Raw genomic sequence first — 19,949 nt, 5'->3', positions numbered from 1 at the left:
AATCCCAAAAACCATGTAAATTCTTCTGTCCACAAAGTGTGCATGCCCCCTTCAATATTCAGCAATTAATTCTAATGACATATGTACGAATTTGGAAGAATGTGAGTACACCAGAGGCATTGATGGGGCTGAGAGACAGCCTAGGACTTGAGCAGGTCTGGGGGCTCTGGGGAACATCTGGGTTATTGGGTGTCTGTGAGCAAGTGTTTGGAGTGACTTTGTAGCTGTAAAAAGCCCTCAAAGTGAGGGTTTCTTGTAGAGGTAGATAAATGAACAATAATGATAACCGGAGCATGTGTGGGAGGGATGTGCTTTAGCATCTGGAATACCAGTTATAAGTTAATTGCTCCTGGTGATTTGTCCCAGCTTCACCACAAATTTTATGCAATTTAGTGCAAAGATTAAGTGGATATCCCATAAGTAAAATCCCTAACAGGGTCAATCATTCTCTTTGGGAGGTAAATAAAAGACTCTTCATAATTCCTATTGAGCTCAAAATATGAGAGGAACCCAGTATTTTTGTAATTCATCTGTGACCTCAGGAACGAGATAGGCTCATGCAGATTAAGTAACTTGAGCAAAGTTACATGGCTAGTAAACAGTAGGAGAGGTCTCCAAACTCTGTTGGGATCCAAATCCTATGCTCTTAGCCATCTGTCTTCCCTGGACTGAGAAAATCAACTGTAGGACAAGCATCCACAGGATGTGGGAGTAGATGAGGTTAGCTAGGCCATGGGCTGGCGGGGTGGACACATGTTTTTGTTTTCAGTGTATACCGAGACATATTCTTCCTGGTCATGGTGATGGTGGAAGTGATCCATTCGCAGACGCTGATTGTTTCCCTTAATGGCTAATAGTCCAGTATTAGGTACAAAAATGGGAGAGCCACATTAAATAATATACCAAAGTTCTCCTTCTGGAACTTTCCATAAGCAATAAGCCAGGAATCTGTACATCAGTGGAAATCAATGCATTAAGGTAGTAGAAAGAGCCTGAAAACGGAAGTTAGTTTCTACCCTAGCACTACCACTAACTCACTCTGTAATATTTGGCAGATCACTTCTCCTCTGTGGCCCTCAGTTTACCATCCTTGTCCAAAGACAGATTTGGACTAAAGGATTTCTTTCTTTCAGGCCTTTTTAGTCCTTACATTTTGTGATTCAGTACATCAAAAATAGTATGATAGTGTTACCTGTAATCCCCTCCAAATCTAGGGATTATTGCTGCTAAAAGGCATCATTCAGTTATTAACAACTGTAATCTACAATAATCACTTGGAATCTATAATATACTAAGTATCTCTATCCTCAAGTAATTTTTTGAGACTATCTGAATTATCATAGAGAGTTACAAGTAACAAGGTGAAGGGTGGTGTTCATAATGGTTTGCTGTTTCCTTCTGGGCAAGTGGAACATAGTTTCTGTGTGCTGGACCACGTAAGATTGTCAGAAAAGGGTTAGTTTAAAATAATGAGGGGATAATTACCTTATCAAAGACTCATTTAAAATGCTTAGAGTTGAGTAACAAGCGCACATGCACACATCACTTAGATTTTCAGAGTGACCTTTGAGATCACCTGGTTCGGTCCTCCACGGGATCACACCTCTGTCTGTCAGGGAGTCCCAGAAGGCCAGGCCTGGAAGGGCCTGGAGAGGTCTTAGCCGAGATCCTGCAGTCTAACCCTGCGTGCTCCTGATTTTGCAGGTGTCCCGGGGGCACCAGGTGCCTCCTCATCTCCCTTTCTTGTGCCCCTCTCCCCCAGTGCCTTCCGAGGGAGCTTAACCCGAGCACACCTTCCATGTTTTCCAGGCCAGCGCAAGACATCTCGTTGCCGTTGTCAGCCAGGAACTCTCAGCCTCACAGCCCTACTTCTTCCCTCACGTCTGGGGGTTCCTTGCCCTTGCTGCAGTCTCCACCATCCACTAGACTGTCTCCTGCCCAACACCCCTTGGTCCCAAACCAAGGGGACCACTCTGCTCACCTGCCTAGGCCACAGCAGCATTTCCTTCCTAACCAGGCTCACCAGGGGGACCATTACCGTCTCCCCCAGCCTGGTCTGAGTCAGCAGCAGCCGCTGCCGCCACCACATCATCACCACCATCACCAGCCACAGCAGCAGCAGCAGCCACCGCAGCAGCAGCCACAGCCCGGAGAAACCTATTCAGCTATGCCTCGGGCTCAGCAGTCGTCTGCTTCTTATCAGCCAATGCCAGCCGACCCTTTTGCCATTGTTTCCAGAGCCCAGCAGATGGTGGAGATTCTCTCAGATGAGAACCGGAACTTGCGGCAGGAGTTGGAAGGATGCTACGAGAAGGTGGCAAGACTGCAGAAGGTGAGGTCCCCGTTTGGGGATATTACAGTCTCCTTGAAATCTTACTTGTTTCATACTGACACTTGTGGGTGCCCACATGACTTCTGGGCAGGTCCTCAGGATTCTTGTATCTGATGGTTATGAGATGGATCAAACTTTGGCAAAGCCTATCTTTCTAGGAGAAGTAACATTTTACAGACACCATAGCCCTAAAGAAAGCTTAACTGAGTATTTTAGAATTCCGAAAGGCAGAGAAACGTCTTCATAAGGTCAAGAACGCTGGTGAGGTCTGTGTAGGTGAAGGACCTGCCAGCGTAAAGACTTTTTCTCTTGATTATATTTTCCCAAATACTGAATTTGAATCTTAAATATAAATCCACAGTTCCCAGAAAAATCTCACCACTGAAGTGAGATCCTGCCCTGTCTTGTTCTGGAAAGGGCTTAGAGTACTTTTCCAAACGGTGGTTCTCATAGTAACCCTTTTTCAACACCCCTTCCTTTTCCCCCTTCTTGCTTTGGTCCTTCCCTGCAACTCTAATTCAACATCTGCTCTTTCTCTCTGGTGTGTGTTGCCGGGGGGGGGGGGGGGGGGGTGCGGCAGGAGGAGCTTAGCACCACAGCTGGGTAACAGGTGACAGCCCTAGGCTGAGGAAGTAGAAAAAAGGAGTGATGTCCCAAGTTCATGTTCTTCCCTGGGCCCCTCCTGCCTCTTGCAGCTGAGACTTTAGCTCTTGAGTGCCCTAAGCTAGGAACCTTAGCTCTTGGCTTCCAGTGGCTGTTGGAGAATAGGGTTATGCCTTTGGCAGCCTCTTTGCAGCTTTTGTCATTGTGGCGCTCATGTGGTTTGATCTCCCAACAATGGGAACCGTTCAGGGAGGTGAGGGTGAAGGTGGAGGAGGGAGGAGAGGTTGCCTCGTATTGCTCAGCAACTCTGTTCTTAAGAGACACCCAGAAGTGGAAATTTCAGGGGCCTGAATGAAGCTGACAATTTATAAACATGAGATCTGGGCCCTAAAGGAGAGGAGGGCTTATCAGCTAAGATTTTTTTCTGTAGCAAAAACGCTTCCCCTAATCCAATGTTCCCAAGTCTGGATGGGGGTTGTTGGGTGAGAAATGTTTCTCCTCAACTTTGTTCACAATTTTACATTTTCTTCCTCCTCTCGTATAACTATTCCCCCCAATCACATTATTACAATAAATTAATCACATTCACAGTTGACCCCAGTCCCCAAACTCTATTCAGAATAGCCCTGGTGCCATCTTTGATGCAGTAACCGAAGGATGAACCCAGATCTTCCATAGACTCTCTTTGCCAGAGGATGCTGAATTTTTTTTTTTTTTGAGGGGGTGAAGGGAGAGTGGCAGGGAAGTAGAGCAGAATAGGATATAGGTTGTTGTGAAAAAATAAGAAGGCCTAAGGCTCATGAGGAGAAAAAGTAGACAGAATAAGTCTGGAAACCCATCACCATCCTCCCTCGCCCCTGTTCATATCATCACAAACCATACCAATGGATATGCCCTTCTGTGACTTATTTTCCTGGAAGGTCCTATTGAAGGTACAGCTTGCCCTTTTGGAGGAGACAGTATCTACCCAGGGGGTAGGAAAAGGATTAGTACAATGCCTTGAAATAGTACTCTGAACAACTTGAGTAAAGGGACTGCCTTCCACGAGGATGTGGAGAAAAGGGAACCCTTGTATGCTGTTAGTGGGAATGTAAATTGGTGCAGGCACTGTGGAAAACAGCATGGATGTTTCTCAAAAAGCTAGAAATAGAACTACCATATGACCCAGCAGTTCCACTCCTAGGTATATATCTGAAAGAAACAAACACTAATTTGAAAAGACACACAAACCCCAGTGTTCATAGCAACATTGTTTATAATTGCCAAGGTATGGAAGCCACCTAAGTGTCCATCAGCAGATAAATGGACAAAGAGGATGTGAGATATCTATATATATCTATCTATATCTATATCTATATCTATCTATCTATCTATATGTATGTATGTATGTATATGGAATAGAATATCACTCAGCCATAAAAAGGAATGAAATTTTGCAATTTGCAGCAACATGGATGCACTTGGAGGGCATTGTGCTAAGTGAAATAAGTCAGAGAAAGAGAAATACTGTATGATATCACTTATATGTAGAATCTAAAAAGTACAACAAATTAGTAAATATAACAAATCAGGAAAAGACTCACAGATATAGAGAAAAAAACTAGTGGCTACCAGTGGGGAGAGGGAAGTGAGGAGGGGCAATAGGGGTACAGGAGTGAGAGGTACAAAGTATTAGATATAAAATAGCTACAAGGATATATTGTACAATGCAGGGAATATAGCCAATATTTTATAATAACTGTAAGTGGAGTATAACCTTTAAAAATTGTGAATCACTATATTGTACATCTGTAATTATATAATATTGTACACCAACTATACATCAATAAAAAAACAATAAACAAACAAAAGGGACTGCTTCCAGATGTGGCATTCTGTGGGGTACTGGAAAGCCCTGCATTCTAAAGGCTGTCCAGAGCAGACCAACACCAAGCCTGCTCTTTCAAATGGAAATGTTTGTTTTCTCTACCCAGCACTTGAATTTCATGCAAAAGCTTTATCAGGCTCAGGCCTTGCAGATCTTGTCTCTAAATGCCATTCACCAGTTTTCACCTTCTGTGCTGCTATCTTGGTGCCATCTGCAAGGAGAAAAACACTCTCAAGTCTGCTCTTTTCTGTGGTGTAAGCCTCATTTGTTTGCAGGCAGTCCTGCCTCAGGCATAATTTTGGAGCTGGGGCAGGTGGAATCTGAATTGTTTGGTAACCCCACCTTTTCCCCAGTCTCCCACTGGGGGCCTGATATTTCTCCCCTAAAGTACCCTGGGCTTTGTTAAGGAGGATAGCGGAAAACTGAAAAGGAATGCCGAATGGTTACAGGAGTCACATTTAATTTGAAAATTGCTTCATAGGCTGTGGGGTTTACTTGTCTTACACAAATCATATGCAAATATCTCTGTGGTTATGGTATGTGCAATGAAGCTCTACTGGTTACAGAAAGACTCGAGTCTAATTTCTTATTTTCTTCCTGATTTGGGCTGATTCAGGGCAGGACCCTTTCTCTTTGAGGTTGTGTGTGTGTGTATGTGTGTGTTTTCCGTTTTACAAGATTTGCAGGGGTGTCATAAAACACAACTCTGATCATGAATTTCTGTTAGAAAATCTGTTCTGGTCTCCCACTGACTACGGGATAAAGTCCAAATGCCTGGAATTAAAGCCCTTTCATGATCTGACTCCAGTCTATCTTTGCAGCCACATCTCACCAGCTTCCCTCTGTGTACCCCACAGTGTCCAGCCAAACGAGGCTACTGGTCATTCTGGGAATACATTTCCTCACTCAGAATAGAATACCCTTCCCCTCACCTCTGCCCATTGAAATCTGACCCAGCTTTCAGGATCTGACTCTAAATGCCACCTCCTCCCTGAAATTGTTCCCTCTCCCTTCACCCCTAAGCAAGGATAACCTCTTCTTCCCTGACACTGTATAACACTACTCCTACTTTTCTTCATAATATATCTGTCCCTATATTCTTTACTTGATTAGATTGCAAGCTACTTGAGGACAGTTATAACATCCTCATTCATATTTACACACCCCTCGGTGCTTTAAAGAGTTCCTGTAAAAATATGGCCCCTGGTAAATGTTTGTTAAATTGAACTGAACTAACTACATGAGGCTGAGGCCTAGGGTTTAAGGGTTCACCTCTGCCATAAACATGTTCTAGGAAAGACAACTGAATGCTTCTCTCTGCTAAAATGGGGAGAGGTGCCCTTGCATAGGCCAGTATCAATGCAAATCGAAATAAACATGCAGAGGGGAGAGTATAGCTCAGTGGTAGAGCACGTGCTTAGCATGCACGAGGTCCTGGGTTCAATCCCCAGTACCTCCATTAAAATAAATAAGTAAATAAACAAACCTAATTACCTCCCCCCAAAACAAAAACAAACAAACCAACCCCAAATGAAATAAATATGTAAAAGTCCTTTGAACCCTCTGGAATAATGTTATCTGTATACTATATGCATTATCATTAATATTTTCAAAATTAAGAAAATTCTTATTCAGAACTGAAAATCATTTATAACTATACTTATCAAATTTATTCTCTCCTACCACCATCTCTGAAGGCAGAAACTTGTATTTGTTTTTAAACCGAGGAAGTCTCGTGACCCAGTGAGTTAATTCCAGAGCTCAAGGTTGAACTTAGAAATTCTTCTAGGAAACTTTTCTCATCTGACTGTGTTACGCTTGCCTCCTGGCCATCTATAAAGCCCTGGGAGAAGCTGTAATTAAGGATTTGCATATGTGTTTTAGATCATCTTTCCCCATCAACTTCCTACCATCATCACTATCTTTCCTTTTTGTTGTTATTGTTGTTGTTCAGGTGGAGACAGAAATCCAGCGTGTCTCAGAGGCATATGAAAACCTTGTGAAGTCATCCTCCAAAAGAGAGGCCCTGGAGAAAGCCATGAGAAACAAGCTTGAGGGGGAGATTCGGAGGATGCATGACTTCAACAGGGATCTGCGAGGTGAGGGAATCACTTCTGAAGCATCACTCAAGATGGTGAAGGGAAGGGCTAAGGAGCACATGGTGAAGCTCTTGGGTCTTATCCAGCCCACTGGGATGGTCAGCAAATTGCAGAGTATAGACCAGGCTAGGTTTTTGTGAATACAATAGTGCTCGGTCCTAAGCTTGCTTAATCAAAGTGGGATGAGCTGATGGGTTAATCAGACAGTATCCCTCCCGGGTCTCCTGGACCCACCTGGCCTATCCCCACAGTCTGTGCTGCCTCTCTTCCCTTACAGGTTGAAAGACTTTATAATAACTTTGATGCTTTTTTCCTTGGTGAATGAAAGATATCATATATTTAGGGGTGGATTCTTTTGTTGAAATTTAGAAATCTGCACTTAGGTTTTGTCAGTGAGGAATGAAAGTGTTCAAATGCTCACCTCCTCCTTCCCTGCCATGGTCTGGTATTGTTTTGGGACCCACATTTATACACCTATGTCTGTGTCACCCATTCTTGTGTAACACGAAGAGATAGGCTTGTTTTGCCTGTGATTAGCATTTAGAGGGCACATAGCATGTGCCTGGAAGTTTGTACTTAGGGTCTTGTTGATTGTCTCCACATTCCACAGAGCGTCTAGAAACTGCCAACAAGCAGCTTGCGGAGAAGGAATATGAGGGATCAGAAGATACCAGAAAAACCATCTCTCAGCTGTTTGCAAAAAGTAAGTCTGAAAGCTTCAGCGGCAGGTATGAGCGTGTGGGGGGCAGTGAAGTGTATGAAAAGGTTACACAGTTCTATTTAGCCTTCTAGAACAGCCAGGGCAGAGTGAATTTCATTTAAGGGTTCTTTTTCCTGTTCAAGCATGAAGTTAGGAGCTTGTGTTCTTTTCCTTTGAGGCCAAGAAGGCTCCTTGCCACAACATCTAGTCACATCAACATAACTCCTTCTGTATTAAAACGGAGAAGCCCCTTGAAATCTCTGCTTTTTGTCATGGCTAGCTGAAAAGGACTGTGGTGAACATGAGGTCCCTTATGTTGAAGGGATTTATTGTTGAAGGCTCCATGTGTTGGCTCTGGTGGAGATGGGATTAACATGCCAGATTGATGATTAGTGCTTAGAATACCTAACCTATATCTGGGGCTCCTTTAAACACCCTGTGTTATATCACATCATTACATGTTGGGGGTTCCTAAGGAGAGCTAGAGGGAGACCACTGCTGAGGCCTGAACCAGTGACTCTGGTTGCGGATTTGGAGGGTGTGGGGGAGGGCAGAGCTATGTCTTCCTCCTAATAGTGTTTCCTTTGTCTGGAAATACTTCTAGGACCGTGACAATGAATTAATCCTCGTCTTTATCGGTCCCTAATGGACTCCACCCAGCTACACAATACCTCATTCTTTCCAATTACCACAATAAAACCAGCAATAAAAACTACACAGCGGATTGAGTCCATAGGGAGAATGCGTTCTGGGGAAACAGAAGAACTGCCCTTATTTCTGCAGATGCCCATAGCTGGTGTCTCCTACCTCCAGCCTCCATCAGCATGGCTCCCAGCTGGAGCAGTGCTTGGTGGGGAGTCGTCAGGCCCCATCTTCGCTGGGCCTCCACATGACCCTTTCAAGTCATTCCATGCATCTTCCAGTCGGCTTTTACAAGTTTGTTTGATCTTCAGTTACAGTATCCCGCTCCCTTCCTGGGTTGCTCTGTTATGCTCTGGCTTCAAAACAGGGGCTTTTTTTCCCTCCTCATTTCCCTGAGCCTCCTGTTCCTTTGTCAGTACATCTTAGAGGAAGGAATGTAGTTTTTCTGGTGTCATCAGTGCCTAGTGTAAATTGTTGTGAAGTTGCTTTTGTGGTGTCACGGTTACCCTGGAAGCTACTTCACTGGTGGAGATGGTGACAGCCTTCCAGGACAAAACAAAACAAAACAGAAAATGTATGGATTCTTGGCTCTGGATCTGCTATTTCATACTTCTCAGCGTGTGGGGAGGGTATTTCAGGTGTCCTCGGATCTCTGCTGCTGGCTTATAAAATGCGCTTATTTAGTAGATCACACTGTGTTAACAGCAGGGTGAAAGCCTGTCAAATGGTTCTAGAAGGAAAATGTGGACTCCACCTAGTAGGCAAGGAAGAGGGCATGGCTTGTGTGGCCCCTTCATTTCTTTTGTCTTTGGGCATCAACAGGGTTGAAAGTATGCCAGGAGTCAAGAAAGCCCTCTTGAAAAGGCCCCTGAAAGAGGCCAGACCAACTCAATCCTAGGAGAAGGTGGTCTGGTATAGTGGGAAGAGCTCAGAACAACCTGACCTTCAGTGTGGGCTCCACTGCTTCCTTACCGATTGTGGGACCTGGTACAAGTTACTCAAGCCCTTAGAGGCTCTGTTTTCTCATATGCACAATGGAGAAAAGAATAATACAACACCTGCCCTGTATGGTTGTTCTTAGGATTAAGTTAGTACAATACTTGGTATGTAGTAAGTATTCAACAAATGTTTATTTCTTCCCAAGATACATCTGAATAGATATGTAAAGCCCGAGTGGGAAGGAAGGCGAGGCTGCCCTATTAAAATTTCTCCTACAAACTTAAGTATCAGTGTCTTGAGAGGAAGGGCATTCTCCTTCCCAATGAGCATCAACATCGCTCATTTGAGTTTCTGGTGTGAGGTGGGGAAGGATCCAGAAAAGCATGGGACATAACTACATGTGCCATGGTCATCTATAGCTGCAGTGTGATCCTGGATTGACCTCAGTTAGAAAAGCACGGCAGTCATAAAGGGTGGGGTTCGAAGTTTTCTACATTTGATAAAATTCCATTTTTAGATTGATTTAATATACTGTCATGAGGAAACAATGGGGAAAATTTGTGGAGGCTCAGTTGCTCATTGGCCAATTCAAGACTGAAGAAATAAAATCAAGGAGACAAGCCTAGCTGTTCTTCTAATGTGTGTGTGTGTGTGTGTGTGTGTGTGTGTGTATTCTTCTTTGGCAAGTACTTTTCATAATAGTTTTTACATCTGCTTTCTCATTGCTTCTGCACAACAACCATTGTTAAGTGACTTCTGAATTTACATGACAAGTTAGTGGTGGAGTCAGCAATAGAGTTCAGATCTCGGGTGTCCTGGTTCTTGTAGCTGTGTGTTAGAACACTAGAATGTCTAGTAATGGATGTGATTGTCAGCTTTGCTCAGGTCAGACTGTTAGCCAGCTCTGGAATGGCAGTATTGATATATTTCATGTCCTGATAGATAAGGAGAGCCAGCGGGAGAAGGAGAAACTGGAAGCGGAGCTGGCCACTGCCCGTTCTACCAATGAGGACCAAAGGCGACACATTGAAATCCGAGACCAGGCCCTGAGCAATGCCCAGGCCAAAGTGGTAAAGCTGGAGGAAGAGGTATGTGTCCTTTTCTTGGGTAGCATATGAACCTGGGGGTAGAAGAGGTGGGAAACCAAGGGCACTGGGGGTCCCCATTTTGGTGAACTGGAAGCTGCATCATTCTCCAACAAGAAGGTACCACCTACTACTTCTAGTTAGAGCTGTGGTGATGTGAGTGGACTTTGATTTCTTTTCTCTTCTCTTCAAGTCCCTTCCTTTTGCTCCAGAATAGAAAGCCACCAAGGTCAAGGTGCAATTTTCATTCACTCATTGGTATAATAAGCTAACCACTCCCCACTAAAGTTCTTACTATGTACCTAGCCCTGCCTCAAATTAAGCTGCTGACAGATATATATATATATTTAATTATATTTAATATAATATATATTTATGTTATAACATAAATATATTATAACATAAATATAAATATTATAAATATAATTATATTTAAATTCCTGCTCTTACAGGGCTTTAAAGCTGTATTTTGGAAGGGCTAGAAAAATGATTCCAGATATTTTAGAGTACTTCAAGGATCTTGAAATCAGAATGGTCCTTGTCTCCCTAGGCTCAGTGGGAATTTGGTTCTCTCAAGCAAAAAAAAAAAAAAAAAAAAATCTTGATGACTGTGTCTCTTGTCATTGGATTTATTTTGCAGATTGATTTTGGAATAGAGGCAATCTCGGGGTACCTGGGACAGGATGGGATCAAGGGATAATTTAAAGTTTATGGCAGGTCAAGAGCTATGGCCTGGGTCTGACTGGCTAGATTCTAGAATGTAGGTATGTGGTGGAGTGAAGTTCTCAGTTATTTGTGTGCAAGGTTGGAGCCTTCCCTCAACAAATGCAAAGGCCCCCAAACTGCTAAGCATCTGATTAATATGTATCTGGTCACTCTCGATGTAGATGTTACTCGATTGCAACACTAAACTGTGTTCATGTGAGATAGAACTTTGCTGCTGGCCTATTATTAATTAATGTTGGATGTCAGTTGTCATTGTATCAGAGTATTAGTACTCCTTAGATGTTTTACAGTTCAGGGAATCAGTGTATTACAGCAAAAAAAAAAAAAAAAAGATCTAAAGTGTAACTTGGTAAAGAAAATTTCACATCTCACTGACTTCTCTATTCTAACATTTGAATTGCTTTAAGAGAAAAAATAGCCTCCATTATAACAAGTTGAAATCTTTATAAACTTGAGACAAAAACAAAACACCAAAAAAGTGTTTAGTGGCCAAACATTCTAGCTATTGTACGTAGGTATGTTTCCTACTTTCATTCACTGCCTACTTGTCTCCCTCGGTAAAAATGTTCGAGTTTCTAGAAATCTCCTGACTGACAGATACACTTTGATTTCTTTCGTGGGTGTTAAAATGCTTGTTGAAGCTGTATTGTCGGTTTATCCTTCTCTAATAGGTAATGCCATCTAAACTATGATATCCTTTAACCTGAATTGGTTCATCATTAAACTTCAGGTTGTATAAAATCAGGCTAATGTTCTGCTTCATCAGCTATCGAGACCACAAATACTGCCAAGTTGCTTTCTTGAAAATGAGGAATACTTGTACATTCCTGGTGTCCAGGTCTAAGGAGCTTAGCACACATCCTTTAGCCTTTTGCCACAAGTCATATATCCCTTTCCTTTCCCTTTTTGAAAAGAAAACAGAGTAAGGGACTAGGATAGGACTGTATTCTTTTAGAGAAGGGAAAACTGAGAGATCCGCCGAGAAGTCGCTTGCTGGTCGTCACATGGCAAGTCTTGGACAGAGCCAGGAATAAAACTGGAATCTCATGACTCTTCATTCCCTAGACCCTGCTGCCTGTCTCCCTGGCTGATTCATCCTTTGGTTCCATTCCTAAAAAGAAAATGTGGGCGCTTGTTCAGATATAGTAACCTCTGCATTTTTAATTTTTTTAAAATTGCTTTACCCATTGGGCCCCTCTTTTTCTTTTCTTTTATTTTTTTGGCCCCTCTTTTTCAACAGACTATGAGAAGCTTATCCAGATTGCTTTGAGATTGTGGTATATATACAGCTCCACTGTCCCTCCAGGAAGGGCGCCCATCTAGTTGGAGATACATGGGGACAAAGACTCTGCAACCATCTCAGTTTGCAGCATCTGAGGGTTCAGTGGTAACTGGTTGTTAATCATGGAAATAATATACATGTATGGAGGGGATGTTAATCTGTAGTTCCCACTGGGCAGCCCTCACTGAAACAGTTGCCTGAAATATATTTCTGGCTTCAGACTTCTGAGGCTTTTCTGGACATTTGTTCCAGAGATTTTTTTGTTGTCTTCCAGGGCTCTGTTCCAAAATATGTAGATTTACAATTTAAAGAAGAAGCTCTAAATATTGGGCTAAGATTGAATGATGGCATCTTGTGGCCAGATATCTCACATGAGCTCATCAATTATTGTTAATTTTTTAGTCCCCATCCAACTTGTACTTTTGCATGGAGTCTAGTTGTTGGGAAATTCTGAGTTGCTGTTGCTAAAAGAGGTGGAACATTTGACAGGGAGGGTAGGCTGGGAGCCTTCTACCCGACAGAATCACAGGCAGAGGCCATGTAATGTCTTCCAGGCTCTCAAGCCGGATCACCTCTAGCACATATAGGGGCTTGAAACCACATTTCAGGGAAACTCCACTGATTCCTGTTTTCCTTTTTGTTTGAGTAGTCTGTCAGAGCTGGGTTTGCTCCTGGGTGGTATTTGTCTTATCTCCTCCATAATATTCAGAGGAAAACATTCCTTTCCCTTATCTTCAACTACAGGAATTGATAAGTGAAGTTTTACTTTTGTGCTGTGACTCAACCCCCATGAGGTCTCATTTTTCCCCTGGGTTAAAATTTTTAAAGTATGGAACATTAGGGAGGTATTTAAGTAAGTCACTCTGGAAATAATCTAGCAAGGAGTCTTCATTGTAATTCCATTACAAAATTAGTGAGCATTTCTAAATCAAGAAGAGTATTCATGGATAGAAAATACATCCCTCTATCTGTTGGAGATGGCTCAGTAAGTTCATGTTTGAAGGCAGAGGGATATATCTGAAGCCTGCCTATGTCTCAAAAAAATATAATTTAGTTTTGACTTATAGATGGCACCATGGCTTTTCCTAAGAAGTTCTTCTGGGGGAAACCTCTCTAGTTTACTTAGCAAATGAGAATTAGGGAAACTTTCTCAAATGAAGCCTTTTTTCTAGGGAGTATTTTCTTAGCTTGCTAAGTACGAGGTCACTCAGGTTTAACTACTTTGCATTGTATCAAGATGGTCAGGTTGATACATATACTGAACAGCATGTGGTTCACCTGAAACTAATGTAATGTTCTAAGTCAATCATCTCTCAATAATAATAATAAAAGATGGTCAGTGAAAGATTATGACTACTTTAATGGTCTGAGGACCCTTGCATGTATTTGTGCCTTTCTCTTTACCATGTCCTCGTTTAGATGCTTTTCCTCAAATCCATTCCATCTTTCTAATACTATTGAATCTCTTGCCCAGGACACTCTACTTCATTGTGCTCTAAGTGCTACACAGAAATGGTGCCTCAGGTTTACGGAGAACTGTCTCATGCAATCCCAACTTCCTCCCTCTTCCAAGTTCAGCACAGATTCTCTCATGGACCCTGTTTTGCTGACATGGAGGGATATAGTATCTTGCTGGGAATGGGGATAGCACTCTGAAGAGCAGACCTGTTTTTTGGTGATTCACTATGATCCAGGTCTTGCCACCAATCTGCAGCTCACGCAGCAGGCAGCCGCCGAGGTAAATGGTGCCTTTCCATCCCTGCCTTTATCTTTCGGGACACGTAGGTCCTATTGAAGTGGAGTCTCATTAAACAACAAGTCAAAAGAACTCTGTGTCTTACAGCAACCATGGTATTCTCCCATTCAAAGAGACCTCCCTCTGTCCCCCACTAATTTGACCTCACTGGGGGGTTTCGACAGATGCCTGGCATATCCACTCACAAGGCTCAAGGCAGCCCAGGCTTCTGGCCGGCTGCTGTCTTACGATGATCCAGAGCTGAGCCACTGCTTGGGTAATTGTTTCAGGGACAGTGGGAAAAAGGCCCTGGCAAGATCAAAGAGGGAAGATGCTGCGGGTGGGCTGCTTACTGAGCAGAGTGCACAGGAAGGGAAAGAGCGGAATGTGGGAGGGCTGGCAGAAAGAGCCAGTGAGCCTTGTTCTTTGGCTTTCGGCTAGATTGACAGCCACAGAGATTCAGGGGAAAAAAAGGCCCAAGTGTTAACCTTTTCCCAACTGCAGTGTCTGGTGGTGATTTAGATATGGCTGTGAAAACTCTTGGTGGTGGTGCATTTTCCAGAATCCTTTCACCACTCCACTCAGTTCTTCAAAACTAAATTCATACTGTTTCACTTCCGTTCTACCATGACTCTTCATGGTAAATATTTTCTCTTATTTCTAAATCTCTTGCCACTTATTTGATTTGTGTTTTTGGTTTTAGAGTTGCCTAAGTTTCTGCTATCACACCTATCCACACAGCACCTTAACTAGTCTCCTTCCTTCCCAATATTAGAGGAAGATGTTCTAGACATAGACATTTATATGTCTCATCCAAAATAATCCTCAAACAGTAGGATTTTGTAGGTATAGGTAAAACTCACACGGTGGTTGTGATGGAAGATCTAAGGGTATAACTTATGTGTGCATTTAAAGTATTTACAGGAATTCAGATAAAATACGTATCTACCTAGGAATCTTTCAGAGTGTTCTGCTCTTGAATTGTTGACTTATTGGAAGGGCGTTTCATCTAAGGATGACATTTCCTATATTTATGGCAGCGTATTTTCTTTGAAGTAGGTGTTGGTCCACCAATATAAGACATTATGAGGTGGAACTACCTCTCAGAGCTTGATTTTCTCAGTTTTTTCCTATGATTTTGGCTTTTGAAATTCCCAAATTAAAAGTCTTGTGTATTTTTTTATTTTTCAGTCTCCTTGACAGAACGAACTCCATTCCCTTGGTAGCAAGTTTCCAGAGGTGGTTTTTTACTCTTCAGTTCTTTTAATATCCACCAGTGGACCACATCTTCTTGGCAGTGGACACAGGCAACTTGCTAATACCAGGGTAGTGTTACCAAATTGCTTCAGAGGGAACTCTTACTCGGAGCCATGGGCTCCTGGGTAAGGCTAAATCAAATCAAATGGAAATCACTGGAACCTCATGGAGCAACCTATAACTTAGTTGTACGAAGGAAAGGAACAAAGAAAGTACATTTCAGTTGTGACATTTGTGACACCGTGAGTGCTTGGAGTTGTGGGCAGTAGAAGGGAAGATGAAAATCAGACATGAAGGCTGGCCTCTGTGACACTAGCTCTAGTTCTGTACTATTAGTCTCAATGTCCTTTAGCCAACGGAATGTGTGTATGTTGGTGTTCATCTAACTAATAATAATCGTCCACCCCCTCTACCTATCCATATGTATATTTTTTATTATTTATTAATACTTTACTTTTTAGGGCAGTTTCATGTTCACAGCAAAACTGAGGGACAGGTACATAGATTTTCCATATATCCACTGCTCTCAGACATGTGCACAGCCTCCCCTACTATCAACATCCCCCACCAGAGTGCTACATTTGTTACAATTGATGAACCTCCAATGACACATCATAATCACCCAAAGTCCATAGTTTACACTAGGGTTTACTCTTAGTAGTATACATTCTGTGGGTTTGGTAAATGTATACAATGACATGTATCCATCACTATGGGATCATACAGAATATTTTCACTGCCCTACAAATCCTCTGTTTTCTGCCTATTCATTCCTAACCCCCAGCATGTACTTTTTAACCTTTTGAAAATATTTCCTAACACTTAATATATCCCCACTATGAACCTTGCAATTTTCACTAGATTAGGAAATTAAAGTGAAGGCAGATTATACAATTAGTAATACATCTAGAAGAAAGCCCAGAGCTCTTCATTCCAAAAGAGCCCACACTATGCTTTGTCTACCAGTGAATAAATGGAGAAGGTTGATGATTAAATCACTTCCTTACAAATGGCTGAGGCAAATGGATAGCTTTAGGGGCCCTAGAAGTAATTTTGTATGTAGCCATCCTTTAAAAAATAAATTTGAAAGACATCTGCAGTTGTTGGAAGGAGGGAAGAGATGCCATCACGTGGTATTCATTTGCAGGGATCAGATTTTCCTGAGTCAGAAGGGGGTTAAGAGATCTGCCAAATGCTTGGGAATGGGTTCAAATTGTTGCAGAAGTGCAGTGGAAAAATATGATGGATTGAGCTCAAGAGTATTTGCCTTATTCTTCAATAGGTTGTCTTCCCGCTGTTCTTCCTCCCAATTTTATGATTACCTTTTGAAAACTTATCTCTTAATGGGAATGATATGAAACCCTTATCTTGACTTGCCAGGCAAATACATTTATGAATATGTGTGTTTACTGGTTTTATATTTTCAGTATTTCACTAAGCTATGCTATGTTCATTTTTGTTCTTGTGTAACAGTTATTTAATATTAACCGGTCACCAAAAGTGTAGTGAAAAATGAACTAGAACTAGAACCCAAGAGAGAGATGAAGGAAAATAGAAGGGCCCTGCCCTTGAGTGGCTATGGGATACTGCCCCTCAGTGGGGCAGGGGCTTTGTCTTGCTTCCCATTGCATCACTACTGCTCTCAGATGTAGAATAGGGCCTGGCATGTGATCAGCATTCAGTAAATATCTATTGAAGGAATAAATGAATGAATGAACATGAACACGTGAACAAAATCTTATAAAATGACTGTTAATAGAATGCGCATCATAAGAAGCTCTAGGAAAAAGCAGCAATCAGGCTCAGGTCACATTATTCCAAGAAGAACTCCTGGAGAGTTTAGGGATATGGTGAGGAGGGACGAAGAAATGATCAGACTAATACAAAGGTTAATCATTTGCATCGTAGGCCTGGTACAGTCATAAGGTAGTAGGAGCCTAGAACATTGATAAAGGCATTTGTAAGAGGCATATTTAGATGGGACAAGAGACAATGAGACAGTAGATTGAGGGGTTAATTGACAAGCATCAAGTGGTTTAAAATATGGATGAGAAAGAGTAGCTCTGGTGTAAGGAAGTGAGAGAGGAGGTATTAAGGTACCCTGGATATGTAGTAGGAACATAATCAGAGGCTAGTTGGATGGTGTGCTAGCAGTAGATTGCTTTCATTCTTAAATAAGGCAGTGCCATAATTTACTGCTTGAGGAGTCTGTTATAGCAACTGTATGTAGGATGGTTGTGTGTGTGTTGTGTGTGTGTGTTCATCTGTGCATCTGTGCTTATATATAGATAGGAGGAGGTAACTGAAAGTAAGGAGATCTATTAGGTTATTATAATAATTTAGTTGTGAAATAAGGGCTTAAACTATGTAGGCTATGGAAATATAAGGAAATGAAAGAATATAAAAGATGTTAGAATTAAGACATAGTGATAGAATGCATATGGTTGTCAAAGGAAAGAGGGAAGAAAGGACAATGATTCTAACATTCTGAGACTGGAAAAACAGAATAGGTGATTATAATGGTTAAACTATCAAAAGGATATCATTTTGGAGAGAGATGAAAGCAATCTAGGGCGCACTGTGTCGGAGTGGGAAATCTAGCCCTCAGCTATGACTAAAGAGGGCATAACAGCATTAAAATATGAATATAAGCAGTTGTTAAAATTGTGGCATGAAAGAAATCTCCAGTAGTGCTGAAGTGTAGAGCAAGGTTTTTCAAACTCAGCATTATTGACATTTAGGGCCAGGTAATTCTTTGATGGTAGTGATGGACGAGGCTGTTCTGGGCACTGTGGGGTGTTGAGCAGTTTCCCTGGGTTCTACTCATAAGATGCCAATAGTAACCTACCCCTAGATGTAACAACCAAAAATGTCTCCACATACTGCTTAATGTTCCCTGGGGGGAAAATTGCCCCCAATTAAGAACCATTGGTATAGAGGTAAAAGAATAATCTACCATAGGTTGGACCTTTGGGGTACGGCAGGAGGTGGGGATGAAATTGGAAGGGAATGTGGGTCTAAAAGTTCAAGACAGAAAGTAAGGATGATTTAAGGAACTGCATTAGCAGAACATAGAATTAGGAAAGCAAGGAAAGGGGGACTCTGAGAGGTTTTTGAAAATTGGCATTTGGTAAGAAAACTTGAATGGGAAAAATGAGTTCTCCCATTCACTGAATATCCAGAGGGAATTTGGTTAAATGATGGATTTACCTGGCTTCTTCTAGGAGCCTATAGGTACTCGTCTCTAGACTTGAGCCACTACCTTGGCTTTACAAACTTTTCAAGTGAACTTTCACTTCCTTGAACCCTGAAGCTGTAGAAAAATAAATCATCTAGGGTCTTATGGAGAGTACACACATTATACGTGTGATAAACATACAGATACACAAACTAAGGTGGGACTTTTATTTTGTTTTTACCTCCAAGAATATGCCTGTACAGAATTCTAGGATCCCATTTTGTCCAGTCCTGTTAGTTACCATTCAGTATTGAAGGTGAAAAAGGGAACCTTAGATTTAAACCTTAGATTTGTGAGTTGAAAGACTATTAAAGATCATCTGAGATCATCCATCTACCCTAGTGTTGCTGTTTTTTTTTTTTTTAACTTCTTAAAATCTAGTGAGCAGGGTCTTCCCAAAGGCAATGAGACCTGAAATACCAGGGGGTCCTCAGGAACCTTAAGTTATTTATCTATGCTGAAGCATCAATTGTGAAAAGGTGATGGAGTGATGTAAGATGGGAAGCCTGTTTTTTAGGGCAAACAGACAAAACACAAGAACGCATACAGTTGCCCCTTGAAAAACATGGGTTTAAACTGTGTGGATCAACTTACATGTGGATTTTTTTTCAGTAGTAAATACTATAGGACTATATGATCTGCCAACAAATGAATCTGTGGATATGGAACTGTGGATACGGAGGGACCACATACAAGGGGGGCTGACTATAAAGTTATCAGCGGATTTTCAACCGCAGGGAGGGCTGGCCCTCTTTTTTTGAACTCAAGTTTTATTTAGAACCCTCATTATAAAACACACAAAACAGGAGCCATTTGATACAACTCACCCATGGTCTTGGCTTAGGAAGCGCTCCATACAACACTCAGACTCTGGAACACAGTTTGAAAATCACTCCAGGGGCTGGCACCTTATGTGAAGTACCAGATAGTAAATATTTTCAGTTTTGTGGACTGTACAGCAGCTTTTGCAACTGCAACTGCTCAACTCTGCCACTGTAGCAGGAAGGCAGCCCCAGACCATATGTACACGAATGGCTGTGGCTGGATTTGGCCTGCTGCTGACCATTTGGGTTTGCTGACTCCCTAGCATCCCCTCATTTTTTTTTTTGTTTACTAATGGAAACTCTGAGGCTGAGAACAGGGAAGCAAATTACCATTAAGAACAGAGCTAGGACTAGAACCCAAGTCTCCTGATTGCCATCTTGTTCCTTTACCTTTCAATTTGCTATCAAATAGAAATTTCTGATGTGTATGTGTGTGTGTGTGGCAGGGAATGAGCTCTGCCTAAGGGTCTTTAGTTAAATAGTACCTTTGACCATAGGTAAAATATTTCTTATAAAGTAGAGGTGCCCTCTAAATCGTGTCATTTAGAGACAATATGGTGTCTTTGCTGCTACTCAGAACTCGCTTCTAATTGTATCTCCAGTGAATGGCTTTGCTCTAT

At 42.0% G+C, this 19,949-nt stretch overlaps 1 protein-coding gene across 5 annotated transcripts in view; it reads left to right on the top strand.

Moving 5' to 3' along the window:
* The window catches only part of AMOT (angiomotin), a 61,405-nt gene that overhangs the window by 22,592 nt on the left and 18,864 nt on the right, over positions 1-19,949 (top strand). For all 5 annotated transcript variants that reach the window (XM_074360022.1, XM_074360020.1, XM_074360021.1 and 2 more), the window contains 4 exons: positions 1,810-2,332; positions 6,757-6,901; positions 7,512-7,604; positions 10,125-10,270. In XM_074360022.1, coding sequence (XP_074216123.1) covers positions 1,810-2,332; positions 6,757-6,901; positions 7,512-7,604; positions 10,125-10,270 — 907 coding nt within the window. The remainder of the gene's footprint in view (positions 1-1,809; positions 2,333-6,756; positions 6,902-7,511; positions 7,605-10,124; positions 10,271-19,949) is intronic.

Source organism: Camelus bactrianus, chromosome X (assembly GCF_048773025.1).
Source record: "Camelus bactrianus isolate YW-2024 breed Bactrian camel chromosome X, ASM4877302v1, whole genome shotgun sequence".
Taxonomy (NCBI): Eukaryota; Metazoa; Chordata; class Mammalia; order Artiodactyla; family Camelidae; genus Camelus; species Camelus bactrianus.
This window is presented reverse-complemented; position numbering and strand designations above follow the sequence as displayed.